The sequence below is a fragment of the Ailuropoda melanoleuca genome, chromosome 8 (genome assembly GCF_002007445.2).
Source record: "Ailuropoda melanoleuca isolate Jingjing chromosome 8, ASM200744v2, whole genome shotgun sequence".
Classification (NCBI taxonomy): Eukaryota; Metazoa; Chordata; class Mammalia; order Carnivora; family Ursidae; genus Ailuropoda; species Ailuropoda melanoleuca.
In genome coordinates, this window is record NC_048225.1 from 120,897,650 (window position 1) to 120,918,093 (window position 20,444).

The window sequence follows — 20,444 nt, forward strand, 5'->3', positions numbered from 1 at the left end:
CACATTTTAAGATGTGCTCGCCAGTGAAAAGGTTCTGAGTTTGGAGTGGGAGGGGAGGCACGTGGCTCGTTGAAGCTGTCACCCAGACATCTGGGGCACGTACGGAGCTAAATCTGCACTCCACTAGGCAGACAGAAAATAATGGATCACCTATGGATTCTAATGCACTGACTCACGCAAAGAGGATGATGTGGAGATGTGTTAACATCCACTTTCACATGACCATTTCCCGAAGGCTGCATTTCTACTCTGAAGAGTCTTTAGGAGACTTCAATATGTTCCAGGGAAAAAAAAATAAAACAACAATTCACTTCATCATCCCAAAAAACCCAGAATACTAATGATAAAATCTAAACTTAGAGCAAGGTTTCTGGACATTGGCATTACTGACGTTTGGGGCTGGAAAAAGGCTCGTCGTGGAGGAATGTTCTATGTACTGTCGGATGATGGTCAGCCACATCCCTGGCCTCTAGGCCAGTGGTAGCTGCCTCCCAAAACCCTGACAACCAAATGTCTGCAAACACTACTGAATGTCCCGAGGTACAAGTTCACCCTGCTGAGAACCAATGGCGCAGAGTATGAGAGGCTTTACTTTTTCTTACAGAGGAGCTTGAAGTGTTGAAAAGTACTGGCTTGTTATTCCTTATAGCACTTTTATGAAGCAGATGTATGACAAGTATTGCCCTCATTTTGCAGTTTTGAAATCAAGGCTCCCGAGAGATTAGATGGCAGCCGATCAGATTGGACTCGACATCATTTGGAGGCTCAAAGATGGAGCCTCTTTGCTAGATACCACTTCGTTATGCCCCAGGCTTGCTTCTCTAGTGTCCGTGATTACTCCCCTTCCAAACTCCAAAAACCGTTGTTACTTTCTACCCAGGACAGGACACAAGAGAGAAAGGCTGTCTGGTTCGATGGGAAACCCCTTAAGAAGGTGAACGTGGCAAGGTTCTAGAGTTCCAATTCCGGCAGGCTGTGTTTTCATTTTCTACTTAGAAATTAAGGGAAGAAAGAACACAGCAGAAAACATCAATGGGATACATTCTTTCACTCGGTTTGAAAAAAAAAAAAATTCTAAGAGTTCCTATGGATTTACTGTCAGCCAACCTCCCTGGATCTGTTACCTCCTCTCTCACTGTGCGTATTATATACATACACTTCTCTTAGGAAGCCAGAATCGAGGGGTTTTAATACGATCATCTTCCCTCAGTCCAGAAAAACACCAAACCTTCTATTAGGGGTGTAACAAACATGGACAAGGGCTTGCTACTAACTAAATGGTGCCAGACCAAGAACTTCCATGGCCGACCCTGCCGACATCCTTGACACACACACACAGAGCCAGCAAAACAAGATTCACATTGGGAGAGGGTGTCCTGAGCCTCAATAAGTCTGGGATTGCTTCGCTAATCACAGAATCAATCAAATATCAACGCTGATGCTAGGCCACAGCAAACAACTGCGAGGCACAGGCCAATTTCTTCCTTCTTGGACGCTAACATGTTCTCCAGAAGATAACCCGACCTTCAAAAGGGGCCCCATTTTTCTGAGATCTTATTCCTGCTTTTCTAATCTCATCAAAAACAGAAATGAGAATGTGTCCCTCTAGGTGACTGCAGAAGTATGGGCCCAAGGTTGTAACTATTGCTTCAAAGGGTCCCCATTTTTGCCTTTTTTTTTTCTTGAAAACTTAATTTTCTTGTCTTCCTTCTATTCTTCCTCTTCGTTCCAGCCATTCTGCCTGACTCCGCTGGTGTCAGACGCGAAGCATGCCAAGTATCTCTCTACATGCTGGCTCAACCCCCACGGGTCCTCGCCCAAAGTGATTTTAATGAATTATGCTTAAGGAAATAGGAGATCAGGCATGTATCAATAAACAGGAATATTCAGAAGTGACCCAAATAAAGACACCGATGTACATCTTGTCCACAGAAAAGCTTCTAGAGGGAAAATGTACTTGCCAAGTATCCTCTTTGCAGTAGAAATGAGTATGTATATTTAATAAAGCTTCTGGGGGGGGCAAAAAAAACCCTGCTTCAATATTAAGGATATAAAAAGTTCCCAGGTTCCAGAACTCTAGACTTCAAACTCAGCCAAAATATTTTTTCACATATTAACCTCTTATTTAAAACTTGCATCTATTTCAATGATCCTTTAACCTTTGGAATTATCCAGGAGCTAGTATCCAACATCATAAGCACCCTATGTGAAAAGTCTGAACACTTTAAAGTTCTCACTTTATCTGTGCAATGTTTTGGGTTGTGATAAGAGCAAAGGAAAATACGAAAAGCTCACGTATAACTTTTTCTGTTAAAACGTTGATGAATGAAAATCCCACGCTATTGCACATATACAATAGTATTTTCTTCTGTCTCTACTGTTAAAAAAAAAGCACTACAAAAGGGTTCCTCTGCATATTATTTCCAACAATTTGGGCACAACTGGAAGGCTTAGCTCAAATTTTCCATAATAATTCACTTTGTGCTTAGAATAGTCATCTAAGTTTAAGCTAGCAGAAAAATTCTTTAGAAAACTGTAATCATTGACTGACATTCCAAGAGAGCCAACATAATTCTTAAACACAGAGTGGAGGGTTAAAATGCTTACTTTTCTCTTTTTAAGTGCTTTAGAAAAGAATAAAAAGTTACGGCTTTAGTCATGAAGGGAGTCCACAGGGCCCTTCTAGGGACGAGTCACAAATCACGCTCAACCAGCTGCAATGCAGATATATCAGGGACAGGAAAAAGTCATTTTGATATCTGTTTTGCATTATGATAACCTTTGCAGGAGTGGTGAGCGTGTTTTTGCTAATGTTGACAGGACTGTACTTCTTCCAGAGACCAGTGAATATGTCTACCTAGAAGTGCGATTCAATGAGTATTGCCGGCCGGGGTCTGAAAGGCTTAATAGTTGACCAGATGGGGAAGAAGGAAATTCTCTGGTTACTGAACCTCTTAGCCTTGATCCTTTGTCAATCACGCCATGAGGGGAAGAGAAGGAAATCCACACGGACCAAAAATAAATATGCTCCTTAGAGTTATCAGACCTGGTGTGCTGGGGAAGATATAACTAGACTGAATTCTACCCTGTCTTACCATGTCCACGCTTACAAAGCCCAGGCCACTCTTCATGCATGATTCCATTTAAACAAAAGAAGGCTGTGGTGGTACAGCCCAGTGATTTGGACAACCTTCTAACAAATTAGGGCATCTAGAAGCTCACAGAAGATGTTAGCAGGTGGAGCCTGCCAGGTCTCCAGTAACAGTCCACCATAAGGTAGAAAGAGAATTTATTTTAGTCAACAAACAAGCTTCGGGGTCAAAGACACTGCCCAGAAATGTTAGAAATTAGATTTTTAATCATTTTATGGTCAAACACAGTTAAATTTGAGACCCTTCAAGTGGGAGGCATGGATTTTCTTAGATGTGTATCCTACCACCGAAGTCAAGCAGCTGGTTCCTGATGGGGGCAAATATCACATAATCTGAGACCAAGATGATTTAATAAGGAAGTATTTCTGGGTTTCCCTTACAAAAAAACCAAAAAAGTACCAACATGCCTTCCACAGCATACAAACACTAAGGTTATATTTTATGTATTATTGATTATGTGCTTTTTTTCATGTGTGGAAATTTCGAACAGGCGGTACAAGGCAAACCCCAAAATATATTATGTTAGCCTAAACTCTGAAGTTAGTGATACAATGCACATTCATTAAAAGAAAACCAGGGGCACAGCACATGACTAATATTATGATAGGGAAACTGGAATCTGGATAATTTGAATTAATAACTGGCAATTTTCTTTGTAGTTTACATAAAGAAACCAACAAAATACAACGGTAAAGAAAAACAACTCTAAACAATATATAGCAGTAATCCCGGTCTGGCTTTGCAGACCAGAGCATTATAATGAGGACTATTCCTGCAGAGAATGTATGCTAGTAGGTCATCCAAACACTATGTCATGGGAACAGCAAAACAGACAAGGATAAAAACTTTATATGAACGAGACTAAATGCCAGAGCCCTCAAGGTACTATGTGCAAGTATTAGATGTAGCTCATTGTCATCTTTGAAAGGAGAATGTGAAAGTCTTCTCATCAAAACCAACCAATTTAGGTCTGTCCAACTTAAACAGACACATGAGCGCAAACCTCCAGACAAGCCCATCTTATAAACAGTAAAACACGCTGGTCTTTGGAAATGAAAGGAAAAACCCAAAGTGGCATCAACAACAAAAAGGACAATCAAATACATAAGTCAACCAACCAGAAACCTAAAGAATGGAAGGAAAACCCCAATGTAGGAAAAGCAAGTATAAAAATGGAGCACGATCCCCCCAAATCAAAGAAAAAACTAACCAGCTGAGTTAGGAGTCGAGGGTGAGTTAGCTTGGCTTCCATGGGCTGACACATTGGTAGCAGTGACAGCCGTTTTGGCAGCATAAATATTGGCTTCCTCTTGAAATTTACCTATGTTCTTCTTGTACCGGATTCGCTTATTTCCAAACCAGTTTGATACCTAGAGCAGTTTAAGAGAAGAGGAGAAAGTTAACATTCTGTCCTGTGCAAACATCTCAGAGGAAAACGAAGGCATCAGGGGAGGGCTGGAGGTAGTCTGCATGGGCTGATCCTATTCTGATTTCAGAACATCGGTGAGAAGATCTGAAGGGCACCGAGAGGGGCCACTGCATACAATGCGATTCCCCTGCTTAATACAACACCATTTAGCAAAAACAATGCAGCAAGACATCCTACGGAGGAGTTACTCATTTGGACTCAGACAGTTTTAGTTTCGGACAAGCATTTTACATTTGCTTACCTCTTAAGAACATGACACCAAGCTAAACAGCATTTCGGGATAAATGTTACTTATCGACGCTAACACTGACTTTGAGCAATCAAGAAGCACAGACTTGTAATTATCCATAAAAATCTGTATCAACATAAAGGTGCTTTCACTGAAAGATTAATTTCAAATTTTTAGAAGTTGAGTAACACTCATATGGACTAGGTTCTTAGCTGCAGGTACTATGGACCTTAGGATCAAGATAATTTGGATAGATTTCACCAAGTATTTTGTGCAAAGCTTGGTGGTACCTACAGGAGGAAAAACTGAAGCATACCAGAGATTAGTCTTTTGAATTTCAGGCTTTAAATGTTAAAGCCAATACACAAAACAAACCTAATTTGCTTTCATTTGTTAATTTATTTCCTTCATGTGGCTCTCAGCAGCTGTCCTGGCTGGATTCTATGTCCCCGTTCCCTTTATACCAAGACCCCTGCCAGACACAAGTGGAGACGCAGTGAAATTCAAGTTTTACCCCTGTCATTCCTGCCTTATGAGGAATGTTGTATACCCCATATCCCAGATGTGATTTCAAACTAAAATGTTGTTCTTTTTAAAAATAAAATTACAAAACAAACTATGAATCTGGTGAGGGAAGAGAAAGTTGGTAACACGTGCCACAGCTGACACGCACTTTCTCTTTACCCCAATGATGGCAGATAAAAGACATTTTTGCAAAACTAGAGGTACCTTTTAAATGCATTAGCAAAAGTTAAAAATCTTATAAGGTAAGCCCTCCTCTGCCTGTGAGGCTTACACCATGAGAGAAATGCCAAGCCTTTGTTATCAAAACCAAACCGTACCATTGCAGTCTTAGTAAATGAGAGGGAAAAAAATTCATTGAGAAATGCTTTATTCATGTAAATGCTGGTGCCTACAGGAGAGGAAGGGCACTCTGGGGCCATTTTAGGACCACAGCAGATCTAATTTCATCCCAAAACTCATGTTTTCCTTGTTATAGCTTCCACTATTTGCATGAGGGAGAGGAAAAGAGGCGAGATTTCTAAGGTAACTGGATGTGTTGGAAGGAAGGGGGAAAGATGAAGGTAGTTTGGCAGGGCTTTTGAGGAAGAAAAGAAATGCCTGAGGTCTAGTTAACTAAGTTACGTGAGAAGAGGAGAAGGAGCGTGTTGTGGGAGTGATTCCCTTCTCAACGAGAAGCACAGACGGGTGGGCAAGGTGCTTAGTTGGCTCGGGCATGCCCTACATTGCCCACGAGGTGATATCGGAGGCCCTGAGCCATGGACGTAATCAGTGCTTTCATTAATTACCTTGCTGTTCACAGTCACGGAGGGTCTTCTATGTGAAAGGCACTGGGGACACATAGAGGACAGACACAGTCTGAGACAGGTAATACAGAAAAAATAATCAGTTCTCTGGGGAGAGTTCGATCACATTTCAAACATGTTAAGTTTGAAGAGCCTGGGCAGAGTCCAGTGGGAAGGAAGACACATGAGTTTGGTGTTCTAGAAGTCTCATCTGAATATTCAAATAAAGGTATACTCGCAGCGATAAGCATAGAAGAGATCACTCAGAGAAAGTGTGCGGAACAGTGCTTTTCCAAGTCGAGCGCACATGGAGAGCTTGTTAAAACAGATCCCACCACCGTCCCTTAATTCTGTCTGACTCAGGAGTGGGGTGAGAACTAAGAATTTACATGTCGAGCCAGCTCCCAGGAGTTGCTGATGCTGCTTTCTGTAGACCACATTCCAAGCAGCATGAGTACAGACGAAGGGCTGTTGAGGGATCAGAGGAGAGGACGGTCCACAGATGGATTTTGGTGTGTCAGCACATTTTTGTTTTGAATCATGGGAAAAATCAACAGCAAGTAGATTTTAAAAGAATCTGTGACTAAAAAAGTAAATGGTTAAGACCATGGGATAGGCCTGAAGAGATGAGGGCTAAAGAAAAAAATGGTATTTCTAGGATAGGTTGAGACAGTAGATCCTCTAAGAAGACCAAGCAAAAGTGGCCCAAGAGAAAGAAGGAAACTCCACAGAGAACAGTATCAAGGAAACCAAGGTAGGAGAATTTCAAGATGGAGGGGTAATTTTTTTTTTAAAGATATTTATTTATTTTGAGAGAGAGAGAGAGCATGAGTGGGGGGGAGGGGCAAAGGGAGAGACTCTTTCACGCAGACTTCTGCTAAGCACGGAGCCCAACGTGGGACTCGATCTCACAACCCTGAGATCATGACCTGAGCCAAAACCAAGAATCGGATACTTAACTGACTGAGCCACCCAGGTGCCCCGAGATGGAGGGGTAATTATTAACCAAAAAATGACAACAAAACAAAACAAAACCCAAAAAACAAAAAAGAAAGACAGCCCAAACATGGCTAAAATAAAAAAGTCCAAAATCAGGATCCCCTAGATTTGGGAACTTAAGGGAGATTTAATAAATCATGTGGTACAACAAACCATGACTGGCAGATGGGACAACTAAGACCCAACAAGAGGAAGTTCCCTAAAATCTCACAGTTGACTCTTGACAAAAACATTCTCCTAGACAAACGTTCTTGTTACTGAACCATATCCTACTGTCTGTCACTGGGACCTGTTTGGCAATAGTGGAACAGCTTCGTCGTTGTTGGGAGGGTGTAATGTGATGGGGAAGGAAGAATGGCATGGCCCTAAGGTGGGTGAAACAAAGGGAAAGGGGATACAGTATGTAAATATTCATTTTAATGGACAAATTATGTGCACCTTGAGTTTCCATAACAAAGCAAGTGAAAGCTGCTGGAACAGGCTGGGATTCCATCTTTGACCTAGATGTAATACAGACCAGCTCCGGAAGGGTTCATTCTACCTTCAACAGGGATTTAGAATCCCGAATCCCAGAATTAGAATTCAGACAGTCTAGTGATTTAATTCTACTTTAGTAGCAGAAGATTCCATGTATCGAATTCACTGATGGTCAGTTAGTGATATGGTTCGTGCCTGGAACCATCCCTCAAACATGCAGGAAATATCAAAAACCATCAAATGTCTTTTCTCATGGACAAGGGATCTAAAGTTGGACAAGAATGGTTAGAGACCTAGACAAAACCAGGTGACCCGAGTTTGACCACTCATGTTCTGTTTTGCTAGGGTTAAGACTGGAACAACCTTCACCTGAGTCAAAACACCTAAGGAAGGTCTGAGCTGAAAGGAGTTGGTGTTTCCCGCACAGCTTGTTGGGGAGGCCCTGGCGATCTCTTCACTGCACACACTCTGTGTGTTGGTCTGTGTTCTGACTGTACCTAATTCAGCTTAGCTAAGCACAGGCTGATGGGATCAGCACCCTGCAGGGAGTAACAGAAGCCAGGATTCAATTCAAGGAAGTACAAATGCTCAGTTTATACAAAACAGCATCTATTTTGCTCGGAAAATGCCAAGCGAAGTTTCTCACTAGAGTAGGCTTCTTTCCCCCCTCCCCCCACCCCTTTTGTGGAAATGCCAGTACATATGGTTCTCTTGCCTATGACATAATTCAGAGGAACTTTCTCTGACAGCTTTCAGAACCATCAGTACTATTCTCAACTATAGACCAGGGGCGGCATTGGAGGTTCAGATTACATAAGATGTTTTGGATGGATCCTGTGAGTAGACAAAATACACACACGTCAATATTGCCTAATCTTCTGCTCCACGCTAATGTTGAAGACTCCAGGCCCAGAAAAATGTTTTATCATGTACCTTTCCGTGTCAACAAGCACCTGTTACGGTTATTGCTCTCTGGGGAAAGGGGGCACTCACTGACATTTTGTGCAACAATTCCAATGCAATCATAGTGACACGTTAAAATTCCCACACTCCATCAGTTACCGAGTGAGCGCATCAAGAGAAGACATTTGAGTCCCTTTCATTGAAAAGTTCCATTCACTGACTCTTTCCTGGGTTGGGCACAAGATGGGTTAAGGAACGGACTGTGTTTGAGAAAACAGTGTGAGAATGTGGATAGCTTTGCAAGGACATGCAAGGACCTTGACCCATTTTTTTGAGGAACAGAGCACTCAATGGGAAGAACCCTATCCCTGTTTGTCTACCGTATTCTACTACTCCCACTTCTGTTGGTCCCTCTCAAGTCTGTCCAGGTACTTACCTGGAAACTGTCCTACTTAAACACATCATGTGCTTACCTGGCCATGTCAGGGCTTTAGCAAATGGAACCTGCAAGGCGTGAAAGCTCAATAAAGCAATACCTCCGAGATCCTGCCATGGGGCCCATCGAAGCCCACCAGGCTAGAGGCTGAGCCTTTTGAGGGCTCCTTACCTGGGACACTGTGATGCCACACTTCTTGGCTAACTCCTCTTTGGCTTCCTCACTGGGGTAAGGGTTGCTGAGATGGGAATAGAAATATTCATTCAGGATTTCCGTCGCTTGCTTGTTGAAATTCCGTCTCTTCCGCCTGCATAAAGAGAAAGGAAAGAACGACAAAGTTCATACCGAATATGTATAAAAAGGGAGAGATGAGGATCTACTTCTGCGAAAAGACAAACTCTTGAGCAAAATGTGGATTAGAGGAAATTTGCACTAAGGGGCTGGATGCCAAAACCATCACTGGAAGCATTTGTTAAGGACTTCACGGTGCATCACTGGGGCACTGACAAGAAGAACAGTCACAAAGTCTTGTACTGAGTGGTGAGAAGCATGGAGTTTCAAACTCAGCCACCTTGGTTTGGAATCCTGGACCAACTGAATGCCAGCTGGGGGGTTGGGATACCTCTTCAAGCCTCAGCTTCTTCAGCCGAGAGTCATGCTGGTCTCACAGGGTGACCGTAACCGGAAAATGAGGCCATACATGGTGTTCTCCATGGTGCCCAGTACGTGGCAAATGCTGGGTGACGGTCTTTCTTCCTACCGGGCTCCAGGCACTGGACCTCACCCTCCACAGCATTAAATTCAAGTTATTCATTTTGCACAACTCGTGAGATAGCTATGGTTCTTCCCCTGTACCAATGAAAAACTGAGTCCAAAGGTCATTCAACCGGTATGTTGTAGAACCAAGGTATGAACTCCGGTCTGCCTGACTACAGAACTCAACCTCGTTCTTAGGTACAAATTGTCTCCTGGCAATTACAGAGGCCCTGGAGCTTTAAGTGAAAAATAAGTTATTATTTTCCCCTTATTCCATTCCCAGGTAAATGCATACAGCATTTTTTAAAGGCATCTGGGGAACAGGGTGTGGAAGGCACTGAAATTAGCCCCCTGGACTGCGTGACCTCCCTCAGAAGGAGACAAGAAACATTTTTCAAGCAAGAACAGCTGCTAAATGGTAAAACAAAAGCCCACAGAAATCTCTTTAATACACAGGTTGCTGAAAGGAAGAGAACCACTTTTTGAGTAAAAGCATTTTTCTGTCTTTAAAAAAAAAAAAGTGCTAATTGAACTAATTTAAAGTGAGAATCACTTTACTGCCTCCTCACAGCTAAGGCCTGTAGGCAGCTAGGGGAGCTGTTTGGGGATGCCAGGCTCACAGCAGAGGCTGGCTGGCCCTCCTCAAGGTGGTGGGGACTCCATCTTTAAATTAGCTCTATTAGCACGTTGCCTTTCTTGCTTTTATCAAAAGCCTTTTCCTTATGGAAGAGATTTCCAAAACATCCTTGGTTATGCCAGGACACAGGATTTCCCAATTAAGCCCAACAGAAAGCACTGAGCAGACTTGCTAGACAAGAAATTCAGCTAATATTGTATTTCCGGGGTCCCACTTGGATTAATTAACACAATAAAGTGCCTGATTTTACCGGATGAACACCATCTGTCCATAGGTATTAACCACATCTGTCCAGACTATGCCAAGCCCAAGTCACTTTCTCAAATCATGCTGAATTTCTGGGTCACCCAGCATCAGAAATTGGGCAGAATGGATTAAAAAAAAAAAAAAAAAGCCCAACTCAAAAAATAGGCATTTGCTGAAAGTCCTTGCCTGATGGGAATTTGGGGAAGATAGCTAAGTGGCTAACACAGGCTCCAGGCCAGGCTTTAGATAACCTTTGGCTTCTTCTCTGCCTAAAGAAAACAGTTCTCTTAGGCCTGGGGAACTGGACCCTGAAGGCTCCCCTAATTGGGAGAACCTCGGTTCATTCATTCAGCTGTCTGCATTAGCATCGCACTGTATTTTTTGGGAGTCTTCCAACTGAGCTCAAAGGAAGCCTCTCTGGAATGAGCTGGTGGTGTGGGGCTGGTGCAGACAGCTGTTCCCGACTCTCTTCTCATGGCGATGTGCATCCTTCCCTAGGTGGTCTCATCGACTCTGATGGGCTCCCTTATCACCTCTCTCAGTGGCTGTCTCCACTGAGGGCCTTAGAAATCCCAAGATCAGGACTTTTCAGGACTTCAGGAAACCTAGTGAAAATGAGACACTTCTGACGATCGGTTCTTTGAGCTAGACACCTGGCTTTGGCTTGAAGTGGTATTAGCTTGGTGAGCTAACATTTGTGACTTCGAGCCAATCCAAAACCTTGGGAGTTGGGTATCTGGGTTTTTAATGTAAGAAATGTGGAGGTTGATCGAATAGTACTAGATAAATGCAGCATTTTAGGAAGGAAACCTTTTGAGTCAGAGTGAGTCAAGAGTGGGAGGTGCAGGTGTGGCAGACCCCATTCCTAAACCCCCAATGTGTTCCTGCCCTGTCGACTCTCCTAGGAGTCACTGCCCACCTACCACTGCACTCCCAGACACTTCGAACACACTGTGTCTCCAACACTAGCATCGCATTCCACCCAAGCCAGCCTCATTGTCTTCCTTCCCTACGTCACCACTGACGCGGTTCAGTGTATCTAGTTTGTTCCTTCATTCAAATATTTGAGGACCTAGCAGGTGCCAGAACCTAGGAGTGGTTCTCAACTCCTCCTGCTGTCTAACCTTCATCAGAGGATGGGCCCCAAAGCAAGTCCTGCCAGTTCTATTCTTTCAAATCTAACCCTTTTATTCCAGCCTATTGTCACTCTGTTTTTGAAATAGGTTCAGAGAAGCCACTGTCTATCATGTAAGTCTGGCTAGTGCTGCACGGTGGCACTTTCGGCAATGAGGGGAATGTTCTAGATCTCTGCTGCCCAGTCTAGCAGCCATGAGCCTGCGTGTGGCCACTGAGCAGCTCAAACGTGTAACTGGAGCAGTAAATTCTGAAATTTTATTGATTTCAATGTAATTCAGTTTGAATTAATTAAAATTTAAAAATCAAATGGCCACTTACTAGATGGTGCAATTCTAGACGGATGTGTTCCAGAAACACAAGGAGGGTGTGAACTCATAGCCTTGCCACACACCATCAAAAGCATGAAATGTCTTTGAAAACCTCTTGCTTCAGTCCACTCTGTAATGTACCAATGTTTATCTTAAAAGAAAATAATCTTCTCCTGCATATTTGAGGAGAACGGAGAAGGTACTTCATACTGTGTTCACCCAGTTCGAGGAGCACAGGCTTTAACAGTGGGGTCCTACTGCGTCTCTTGTCCCATTCAGCTCGTCTTCAAGAGAAGCATTAGAGTAATTCTCCTAAACCATGGATCTGATGTCACTAATGATAGAAATAGTAATAATAACAAAATATAAATACAATAAATAAAATAATAAATAATATATAATGTGGTGATCCTTAATATAGTAAGGAATTACTGTGTGAATTGTGATATGAATATCATATTCCAGACACTATACTGTTTTTCTTTCTTTCTTTCTTTTTTTTTTTTAAGATTTTATTTATTTATTTGACGGGGGTGTGGGGGTGTGGAGAGCACAAGCAGGGGAAGCAGCACAGGGAGAAGCAGGCTCCTTGCTGACCTGGGATCCTGACGCAGGGCTTGATCCTAGGACCCTGGAGTCATGACCTGAGCCAAAGGCAGACACTTAACCAACTGAGCCACCCAGGTGCCCCACTTTTTTTTTTTTCCATATTATCTTATTTATTCCTGTGTATAGGATTAGCCCCATCTTATAGACAAGAGTTCTAGGGAGGATAGGCCACCTAGCCCGCCTTACAAAGGTTGCCAGAATTTGAATCCAAGCAGTGCAGTTTGAGAACTTATGCTCTAAATGACTGTCCTTCCTCCTTAAACATCTCTAACAGTTTCTGCTGCTTCTCAGGACAAATTTGCAGTCTTCATGGATACACTGAGGGTCTTCAGTGGATCTGTCCTATCCCCAGTGCCTCATTTCCCCCAGTCCTAAACACGCTCTGAACAATTTTGTCTAGCCACGTCACATGCTTACTTCTCCCTGCCCTGAAGACACTCGTGACTTTTACGTTCCTGTGCCTCTTCACACCAACCAGTGTTACTTCTCTCCCACAGCATTTGCCACAGGTTTACCCAGGTCTCCCCGGCTAAACAGCAAGTTCCTCAAGGGAAACCCGAGTGCCTCACACATAGCGTTCCAGCTAAGTAACGCTTGTTGAAGTTGGCTTACGTCATTTCACCTTGCCCACGGTAGTCTTTCTGTTTGGCAAACACCATGCTCGCTCTGGGATCCCAAACTCTGCCCTCTCCTCACATTCTGGCTTCCGCTCAGGCCGAGCAGGAAGAGCTACTTCACGAGGAAGACGCCATTTTGTGTTCACTCGTAACAGTGTCTGTTTGTCCCACACGATTATGAGCTCCTTGAAGGCAAGGCCCACATTTACATGTGTTTCTGTCTTCTGAGTTATTCCAGCGGCTACTACAACATCTGACAGAGAGTAAAACTCAATAAGATACATCAATCTCAATATAGGCCAGTCGGCCCAGGCCTTCCTGCATGTCCTTCCCTCTTGTTGTTTTCCCACTTTACTAGTTCATTTAACGGAATCCCTCTCCTGGGATGAAATGCACAAGTGTTCTTTCAGCTGTTTATACCCTTATTGTTGTCTCCAGCAACATGTTATTGAACGTAAGTTAAAATTATTGCTTGAAAATCATTAAGAGTGTTTGTAAGTTTTCTCTCTCCCTCTTTCAATTGAGAAAACTGTGTTGATGGTCCTGACAACAACTTTACCAAGTTTGACAGCATAGTATGAGATAATAAATGTAGAATGAATGAATAAATGAATAGATGAATGGATGGATTTTTTTCTGGCACAATTAAGTCAATGTAAGGAAGAGAAAAGGGATATGACTCGAATGGACAAATCTGGACCACGCGTTCAGCTGAGGAGTATGGAAGGCAGAATCCTAAGAAGGTACCAGATTCCAGCCTGGCATCCCCACCCTCCCCCACGTGTGGGTGGGGCTGTGACAAAGAAAGGACATCCGTCCTGTTAGTTTAGGGAGATTAGGTTAAAGCCTTAAAATGGTGAGATTCTCTTGCTGGCTTCCAGGAACAAAGCAAGCAGCCAAGATGTGAGCTGGCTAGGGACAGAGTGGCTTCTGGGAGCTGGGGACGTCAGTCCCACAACCACAAGGAACTGAATTCTGCCACAGCGGGAACGAACTTGGAAGAGGAGCCTGAGCCTCCAAAGAGATCATGGCCTCCGAGGACACCCGGATTATAGCTGTGTGAGGCTAGGGCTGAGGATCCCGTTCAACTGTGCCCATATGTCTAGACCACAGAAACTGTTCGATAGTATTCTTGTGTTGTTTTAAGCTGCTCAATTTGTGGTAATCTTTGAGGTGGCAACAGAAAATGGAGACAACGAATATCTCCTAACAAAGGGGAACCATTCAATTTCATCTACCTGTGACATTACAAAGACTAATCCTGTTACTAAGTCAAACTCCCCTTGTATTTCATTTGTCTTCCACCAAATCTTTCACTGATGAAGCCCTGCCCACCAGACACCCGTGGCGCTCATCACCGGGGCTATCTTTCTTCCTGAGGCTTGTTTAGCTAGCTCTCCAATTACAGCACTGGAAGCAAGGATAGGAACTACCCCAACCACAAGGTCTGGGTAAACATTTTTGAGCTGAGAAAGCCATTTGCTCAGCCGTGGGCTGGCATTTGGAGTTACACTCTTTCACTGATACCAAACATACCCTCAGAATAAATGCTGGTAACAATGACAACAGTTTTGTTGTTTAAGGTTGGAGCCTTGACTCCGAGGCACGGATTCAAAGGTTGCAACCAAAGTGGAAAAGAGACCCTCTCGTAAGTAATTGTCCTTCCGGTGACTGCTGGAACCCTCTAGGCAAAGGCTGGTGGAAGCAACAGGAACCATGTACAAAGCTCGGCCTGTTTTGAGCCTGACCTTCCGCTGCACACAGCACAGGTACCGTGAGCAGAAACCCAGCAAGACAATGACTCTGCTTCTCCCTTCTCCCTGGGTTCTCCCCGGACGAGAATCCAGTCTGGGTTCGACTTTCCTCTGTCTCAGTATCTGCCCACATAAATACCAACTCCAGAATTTTAACTAGGGGAGTTTCCATGGGGATGGAAGCAACACACGCAGAGGGGCAGTGGCGGCCACACGGGCACAGGACCCAGACAGAGGCCACCAGTCCCTCGCATTCTGTACTGTGCACATTAGCCTGTTTTCAAGATGCTGGGTTGGCAGCAGGCCATGAAGCGAGGGAGATACACAGGGGCCCTGCTTCAGGGACACTCTCCCCCCTCCCGCCCCCATATCACATGCCCAGCTGGAAAAGACTCTCTTCGTGCTAACTTTCCCTTGACTTACCCTGTGGAATTCTGGTGGCACAGAGATACATTCTGCTAGCTGGCACCCGCATTTCATATTCCATGTGACCCAAAACACACTGAATAAAAGGGAGTTTAGGAGATGCCAGGGGGTTTTAAAGAGGTCTGTGGGCTGCAACAACCATAGTTGTGAACAGAAAGAGATACAGGTAAGAGAGCTGAATAATGCATGACTTCGGGGGTGAAAAACTTCTACAAGAAGCAGTGAATCTTTCTGTCTCACTGAAAAGGGGCAAAGCTATCGATTATGAAATGGCACATGACTCTGACACATCTGAAGTTCTACTAACTAAAGTCATAGCCTGGGATGATTTTTAGGAATCGAAGTAATGATGGTGAAGCCTGCATGTATAGAAGCTGGCTAATTTGAGATGGGCCATCGACCATGGAGGATGGCCACACCCTCGAAACATGCCTGCTAGATCAATGACCAAAACCCTCCTCACCAGTGTATGAAAAATACGATTATCGCCAACTTGCAGGCTGCCTAACAGGAATTAAAGAAACCAGAGGGATCTGGGTAAATCTACCGGCCTAGAGAGTTTGGGCCAAGAACTGATTACTGGTTCTCTGTTCTCAGGTTTAATCTTTTTTAAGATGAACTTTCTTTTTTTAAGATTTTTTTTAATTTGTCAGACACAGAGAGAGCACACACAAGCAGGGGGAGCAGCAGGCAGAGGAAGAAGCAGGCTCCCCTGCTGAGCAAGGAGCCTGATGCGGGACTCGATCCCAGGACCCCGGGATCATGCCCTGAGTGGAAGGCAGATGTTTGAGCCACACAGGTGTCCCGAGGATCTTTCTATCCAGGATGTCTTCGACTGAATTCTATGAACTCACATGTGAGGTCATGAGTAGCAAGGACAGATGGAAAACATCACCAAACCTTGATTGAAAATTCGGCCCACAGCAGACCAGCCCCTGCTCCTCTGGGTCCACGGGACCAGGTCCTACTCATCTTTGTGCTCCTGAAACTTAGCTCAGAGGATGCCACATGGCGATCTACTTATAAATATTTGTGGAACTGAACTCAGTGTGCTCTCTGCCTGTCTGCGATGCGGAAAAGATCCCAGCTCTCAAAGCGCACCGTGTTTCTGGAGAACGCGGGTCACTGCGGCATCCAGTGAGACCGCCACAGCCCAGCGTTCCAACACACACCTATAAAGGGGTCCTGAGTGAGATGAACACGCTGCCTTGCTCTCACCCACCTCGGTCCTCCCCGCCTCTCACTCAGAGTGAGCGGCAGTGGTAACAGAAAGCACCCTCTCTAATCACACTGTTTTCCGTTTGGAGCTGTCTGAAACCCATGGCTTACGTAGTCCTGCCGCCTCCCTCCCGTGACCCCAGAAGCTTCTGCAGGCTGCCATTCGGCTTGGCCTTTGACGTGGAGCCTTTAGAGAGGGCCAGGTGTGGCTCCCAAGCCTGGACCCGGGATCCCCCATGGGGGACAGATGGCCCCGCGGGTGACTCACCGCGCGTCCAGAAACCGGGAGCGCAGGATCATGACGGCCTCGCACGTGCTCTGCTTCAGCTGCATCTGGATGGAGCTGAACTTGCGGTGGATGATGCTGACCATGCGCTCGATCTCCTTTGGGGAGATGGGCCTGGTCCGGCTCTGCTCCCTCAGGAGGTTCATCACGTGGGTGGTAAACTCGTTGCATGCCTGGAACGGCAGGACAGTAAACACTGGCGCGTGGGGAGGGTCCGGGCCTGGACGGAGTGCTGCGTGGGCTTTTCTAGAGACTCGCACACGTGCAGAAAACTTAGCGAGTTTGTGGGGGTTTTGTCACATCAGAGAAAATAAAATAAATGACTGGCTGAGAAATACCTTTCATCCTGTTTGACTCTAACTTTGGCCACGATTAAGATTTTTCTAAAGGGTAAAGAGAGATTGTAATCTTTTTTTTTTTTTTTTGGATGATTTTACTACAGTGAAAAGTGGGAACGTGAATCCTAGTATAAACTACACCCCACAGCCCTTCCCCCAAGGTTCACAGCCAAAGAGAGTTTGGGGTCAGATACGGCGCGAACTTCTGCCTGGCTCATTATCTCTGACAGAGCAGAGCCTCCACATCCGACTTTGGGATGCGTCAACAGCCAAAAGAACGGGATCACGAGATTAAAAGCTAACCCTTCTGGGAGATTTCTCATCCACCTATTTCTCCTTTCAGTTTTATTACGAGAATCCCCTCCTCTGCTGGCCTTCTGAGGACCCACTCTATCCCACACACAAGCTGGACTCTGTCCTCAGGGTGCTTGTAGAAACAGCAGCCGCACATGATGGAGAGGAAATAGGGGCCATCCCCGCAGAAAGGAAAGCTCTACGGTTAGACCCACATACCATCAGTTCCGGAGGGGGGAGGTTAAAGATCACTTTGCCCCCCACCTTATTTTCCAGGCGCATAAACTGTGGCCCAGGGAGAAGAGCAGCTTTTTCCTAAGGCACACAGCAGAAACGGAGCCACCAAGCCAGGACCTAAACATTTCCTATTCCAGGCCGGGGACGTCTGTCCTTTTCCAGAGCCCACACTTGCTCCTCTGAATACCACTGGCTTTCCTTGGGGTGACTATTACTTAACAACTGAAGTCTGCTTTCCTTAGCTGAGCCTTCAAATGGAAATCTCTATTCACGGGTTAACTCACAGTAACGTTATAAAACTATATTAGATTTATAACGAAAAAGGCAAGACAGTCACTGACAGTCGAAGAACTAAGGACTCAAAGGGCTCCAACTTAGTATCAACACCAGAAACACACTCATGAATGGTAACACCGCACTGCCACTCTCTCTACAGCACAAAGCCTCTCCTACCCGTCAAGAACGCAGTCACGATGACACACTCACTCCTCATTTCTCTAAGAAATCCTTCCAGGTTGGTTGGCCAAAGATACCCACGCAGACGCATCCACCGGGCCGTGCCCACGCTGGGGACTGGGACAGCCTGACAGCGGATGGTCAGCCGGCCTTCGTTGAGTGTCTGGACAAAGCCTTTCGCTACTCAGTGCCTCATTTTATTCGTATGAGGGAATGGATTCAATCATTGCTGCCCTTGAACAAGGCCAGCAGCACCCACGGTCTTGTACAGTGACTGCAGATGGAGTGAATCGTGCTCACGAATACAGCTGAGCCGGGGAGCGGGGCCTGGGCAGCCTGTGGACAGAGGCTGCCTCTGGGACTCACTTCGCTGTGGGACCTTGGAAAGTTACCTAACCTCTCTGGGACTTGTCTTCCTTGTTTGTGAAATGGGGTGGCAATACCCACCTCAAAGGGTACGGAAGGGATCAGAGGAGTTACCAGGTGAGTGTCTGGCTGGGTAAGGATGTATCCGGGTGCCAGCTTCTCTCTTGGTAAAAAGAAATGGGGTCATGATTACCTTCATCCTACTCTGCACTTAGCTTCTTCCCTGCTGACCACCCTCCCCCCCCCGCCAACTGTAGACAAAGGCAAGGACATAAGATGTGGCATTGAGTAGATTCCAAGAGGCCACAGGGTGGGGAGTGCGGGGTTAGGCGCGTAGCAAGCACCCCGACCAGCTCTGTGCGCAAACGCGGCCCCTCGCTGGCCTGTGGCCTCCTCACCTGGCGGGGCTCCCGCAGGCGAGGGGCTGACTGCGAGGGGGCATTGTCAAGGGCACTCCTCGCCGCGGGGAAGCCCCAGGGCTGGGCTAATAATGTGCTTCGTTACAGTATCTGCTGTGGACTCAGGACATTTTGTGCCGGGGCCCCTTCTGCTCTGCCGTAAACAGACAGTGGGGGCTTTGCAGCCCCTGCGGCGGTGGAGCGGGCAGCGGCCAAACAGCTGCTCCGGAGCACGCAGTGGAGACCAGTTCCGAGTCCACTGCAGACGGACAGAACACAACGACCCCGGTCTTTCCAGGACCTGAATGACCCACACTGCGGCCCCCTTAGATCCCGCAAGCTTGCAGCTTTGGACGCCGGGCTGCCTCTGTTAGGTCAGGCGTTCCCGATACGACAGTGATAGGAAGAGTTGGGGCCACAACCGCTAATTAAACAGAACCCTCCCAGGCTGAACGTTTCTGGGATGGGGGCGGGGGGCGGAGAGCCTCTGCTGTGGACGATCATCAACACAGTCACTTTTGGGAGCTGCCACTCGCTCCAGGTGCCCCTAGAGAGCCCTTAGGTGCCCCTAGGATTTCCCTTGGAAATCCCTCGAAACTTGCCCAAGTTCCACGTCAAGGGCGTTTCTGGGAGCCACCGACTAAAGACCAGCCCCCCTGGACTGTCCCGCTCCAGGTGCCAGGGTTTTAAGCTTCCCTCCTGCACTCGAGTTTGCCCGTCTTCTTCCCTTCCTCCTTCAAGCTCCGCCAAGAATGTAACTGGGATTTAGGGTCCTCTTAGCTGTGAACCGGCCGACCCAGCCGGGTTCAGCCCTGCAAATTTAGCCCCGTCCGTGCGCCCGCAGCCTTCCTTATGAAAGCTGAGAACCCTGCAAAGTGACAAGAGCACCAGTTTTTTAAATACCACTTGGAATAAAATTCAGCTTTCTCATGGTTTTGTCTGTTAGAATATGCAGCTCTTAAATACCTTACGACCTCATGATGTGCTGGAAAAGCGTTTTACCAACACCATTTACTGAAAAAAATAATTTCCTTCCTCTCTTTCTAATGAAAATCTCTGGAAGCTTTCTTTATTTAATAACCACAGGGTGAAAAAATGGCTGATTCAGGTAGGTGGTTCTCTCTCTCTTTTTTTTAAGGGATGGGGTTAAGGAGGGCCATGATACCTAATTAGCAGAAAGCTAACTGATGGTCTAGTGATCGGCACCATACTAAAAACAAAACGAACAAAAATAACAGAGTCAACGACGAATAGCCAATTTGGCAACTTCATCAATCCAACTACTAAACTAGGGAGCAACGTTTTTACTTTACTGAGGTTTCCTGATTTTATTTTCTTTTCTCTTATTTTTTAAAGATTTTATTTATTTATTTATTTTAGAGAGAGAGAAAGAGAGAGCTCAAGTAGGGGGAGGGGCAGAGGGCGAGAG

The 20,444-nt window shown here is 45.6% G+C and overlaps 1 protein-coding gene across 1 annotated transcript in view; it reads right to left on the reverse strand.

Annotated features, from left to right (window-relative positions):
- PBX1 (PBX homeobox 1) overlaps positions 1-20,444 on the reverse strand; it is a gene marked incomplete at its 5' end in the record, with an annotated part of 308,555 nt that overhangs the window by 33,572 nt on the left and 254,539 nt on the right. Inside the window, 3 exons of the mRNA XM_002914169.4 lie at positions 4,363-4,522; positions 9,104-9,239; positions 16,909-17,099. Coding sequence (XP_002914215.2) covers positions 4,363-4,522; positions 9,104-9,239; positions 16,909-17,099 — 487 coding nt within the window. The remainder of the gene's footprint in view (positions 1-4,362; positions 4,523-9,103; positions 9,240-16,908; positions 17,100-20,444) is intronic.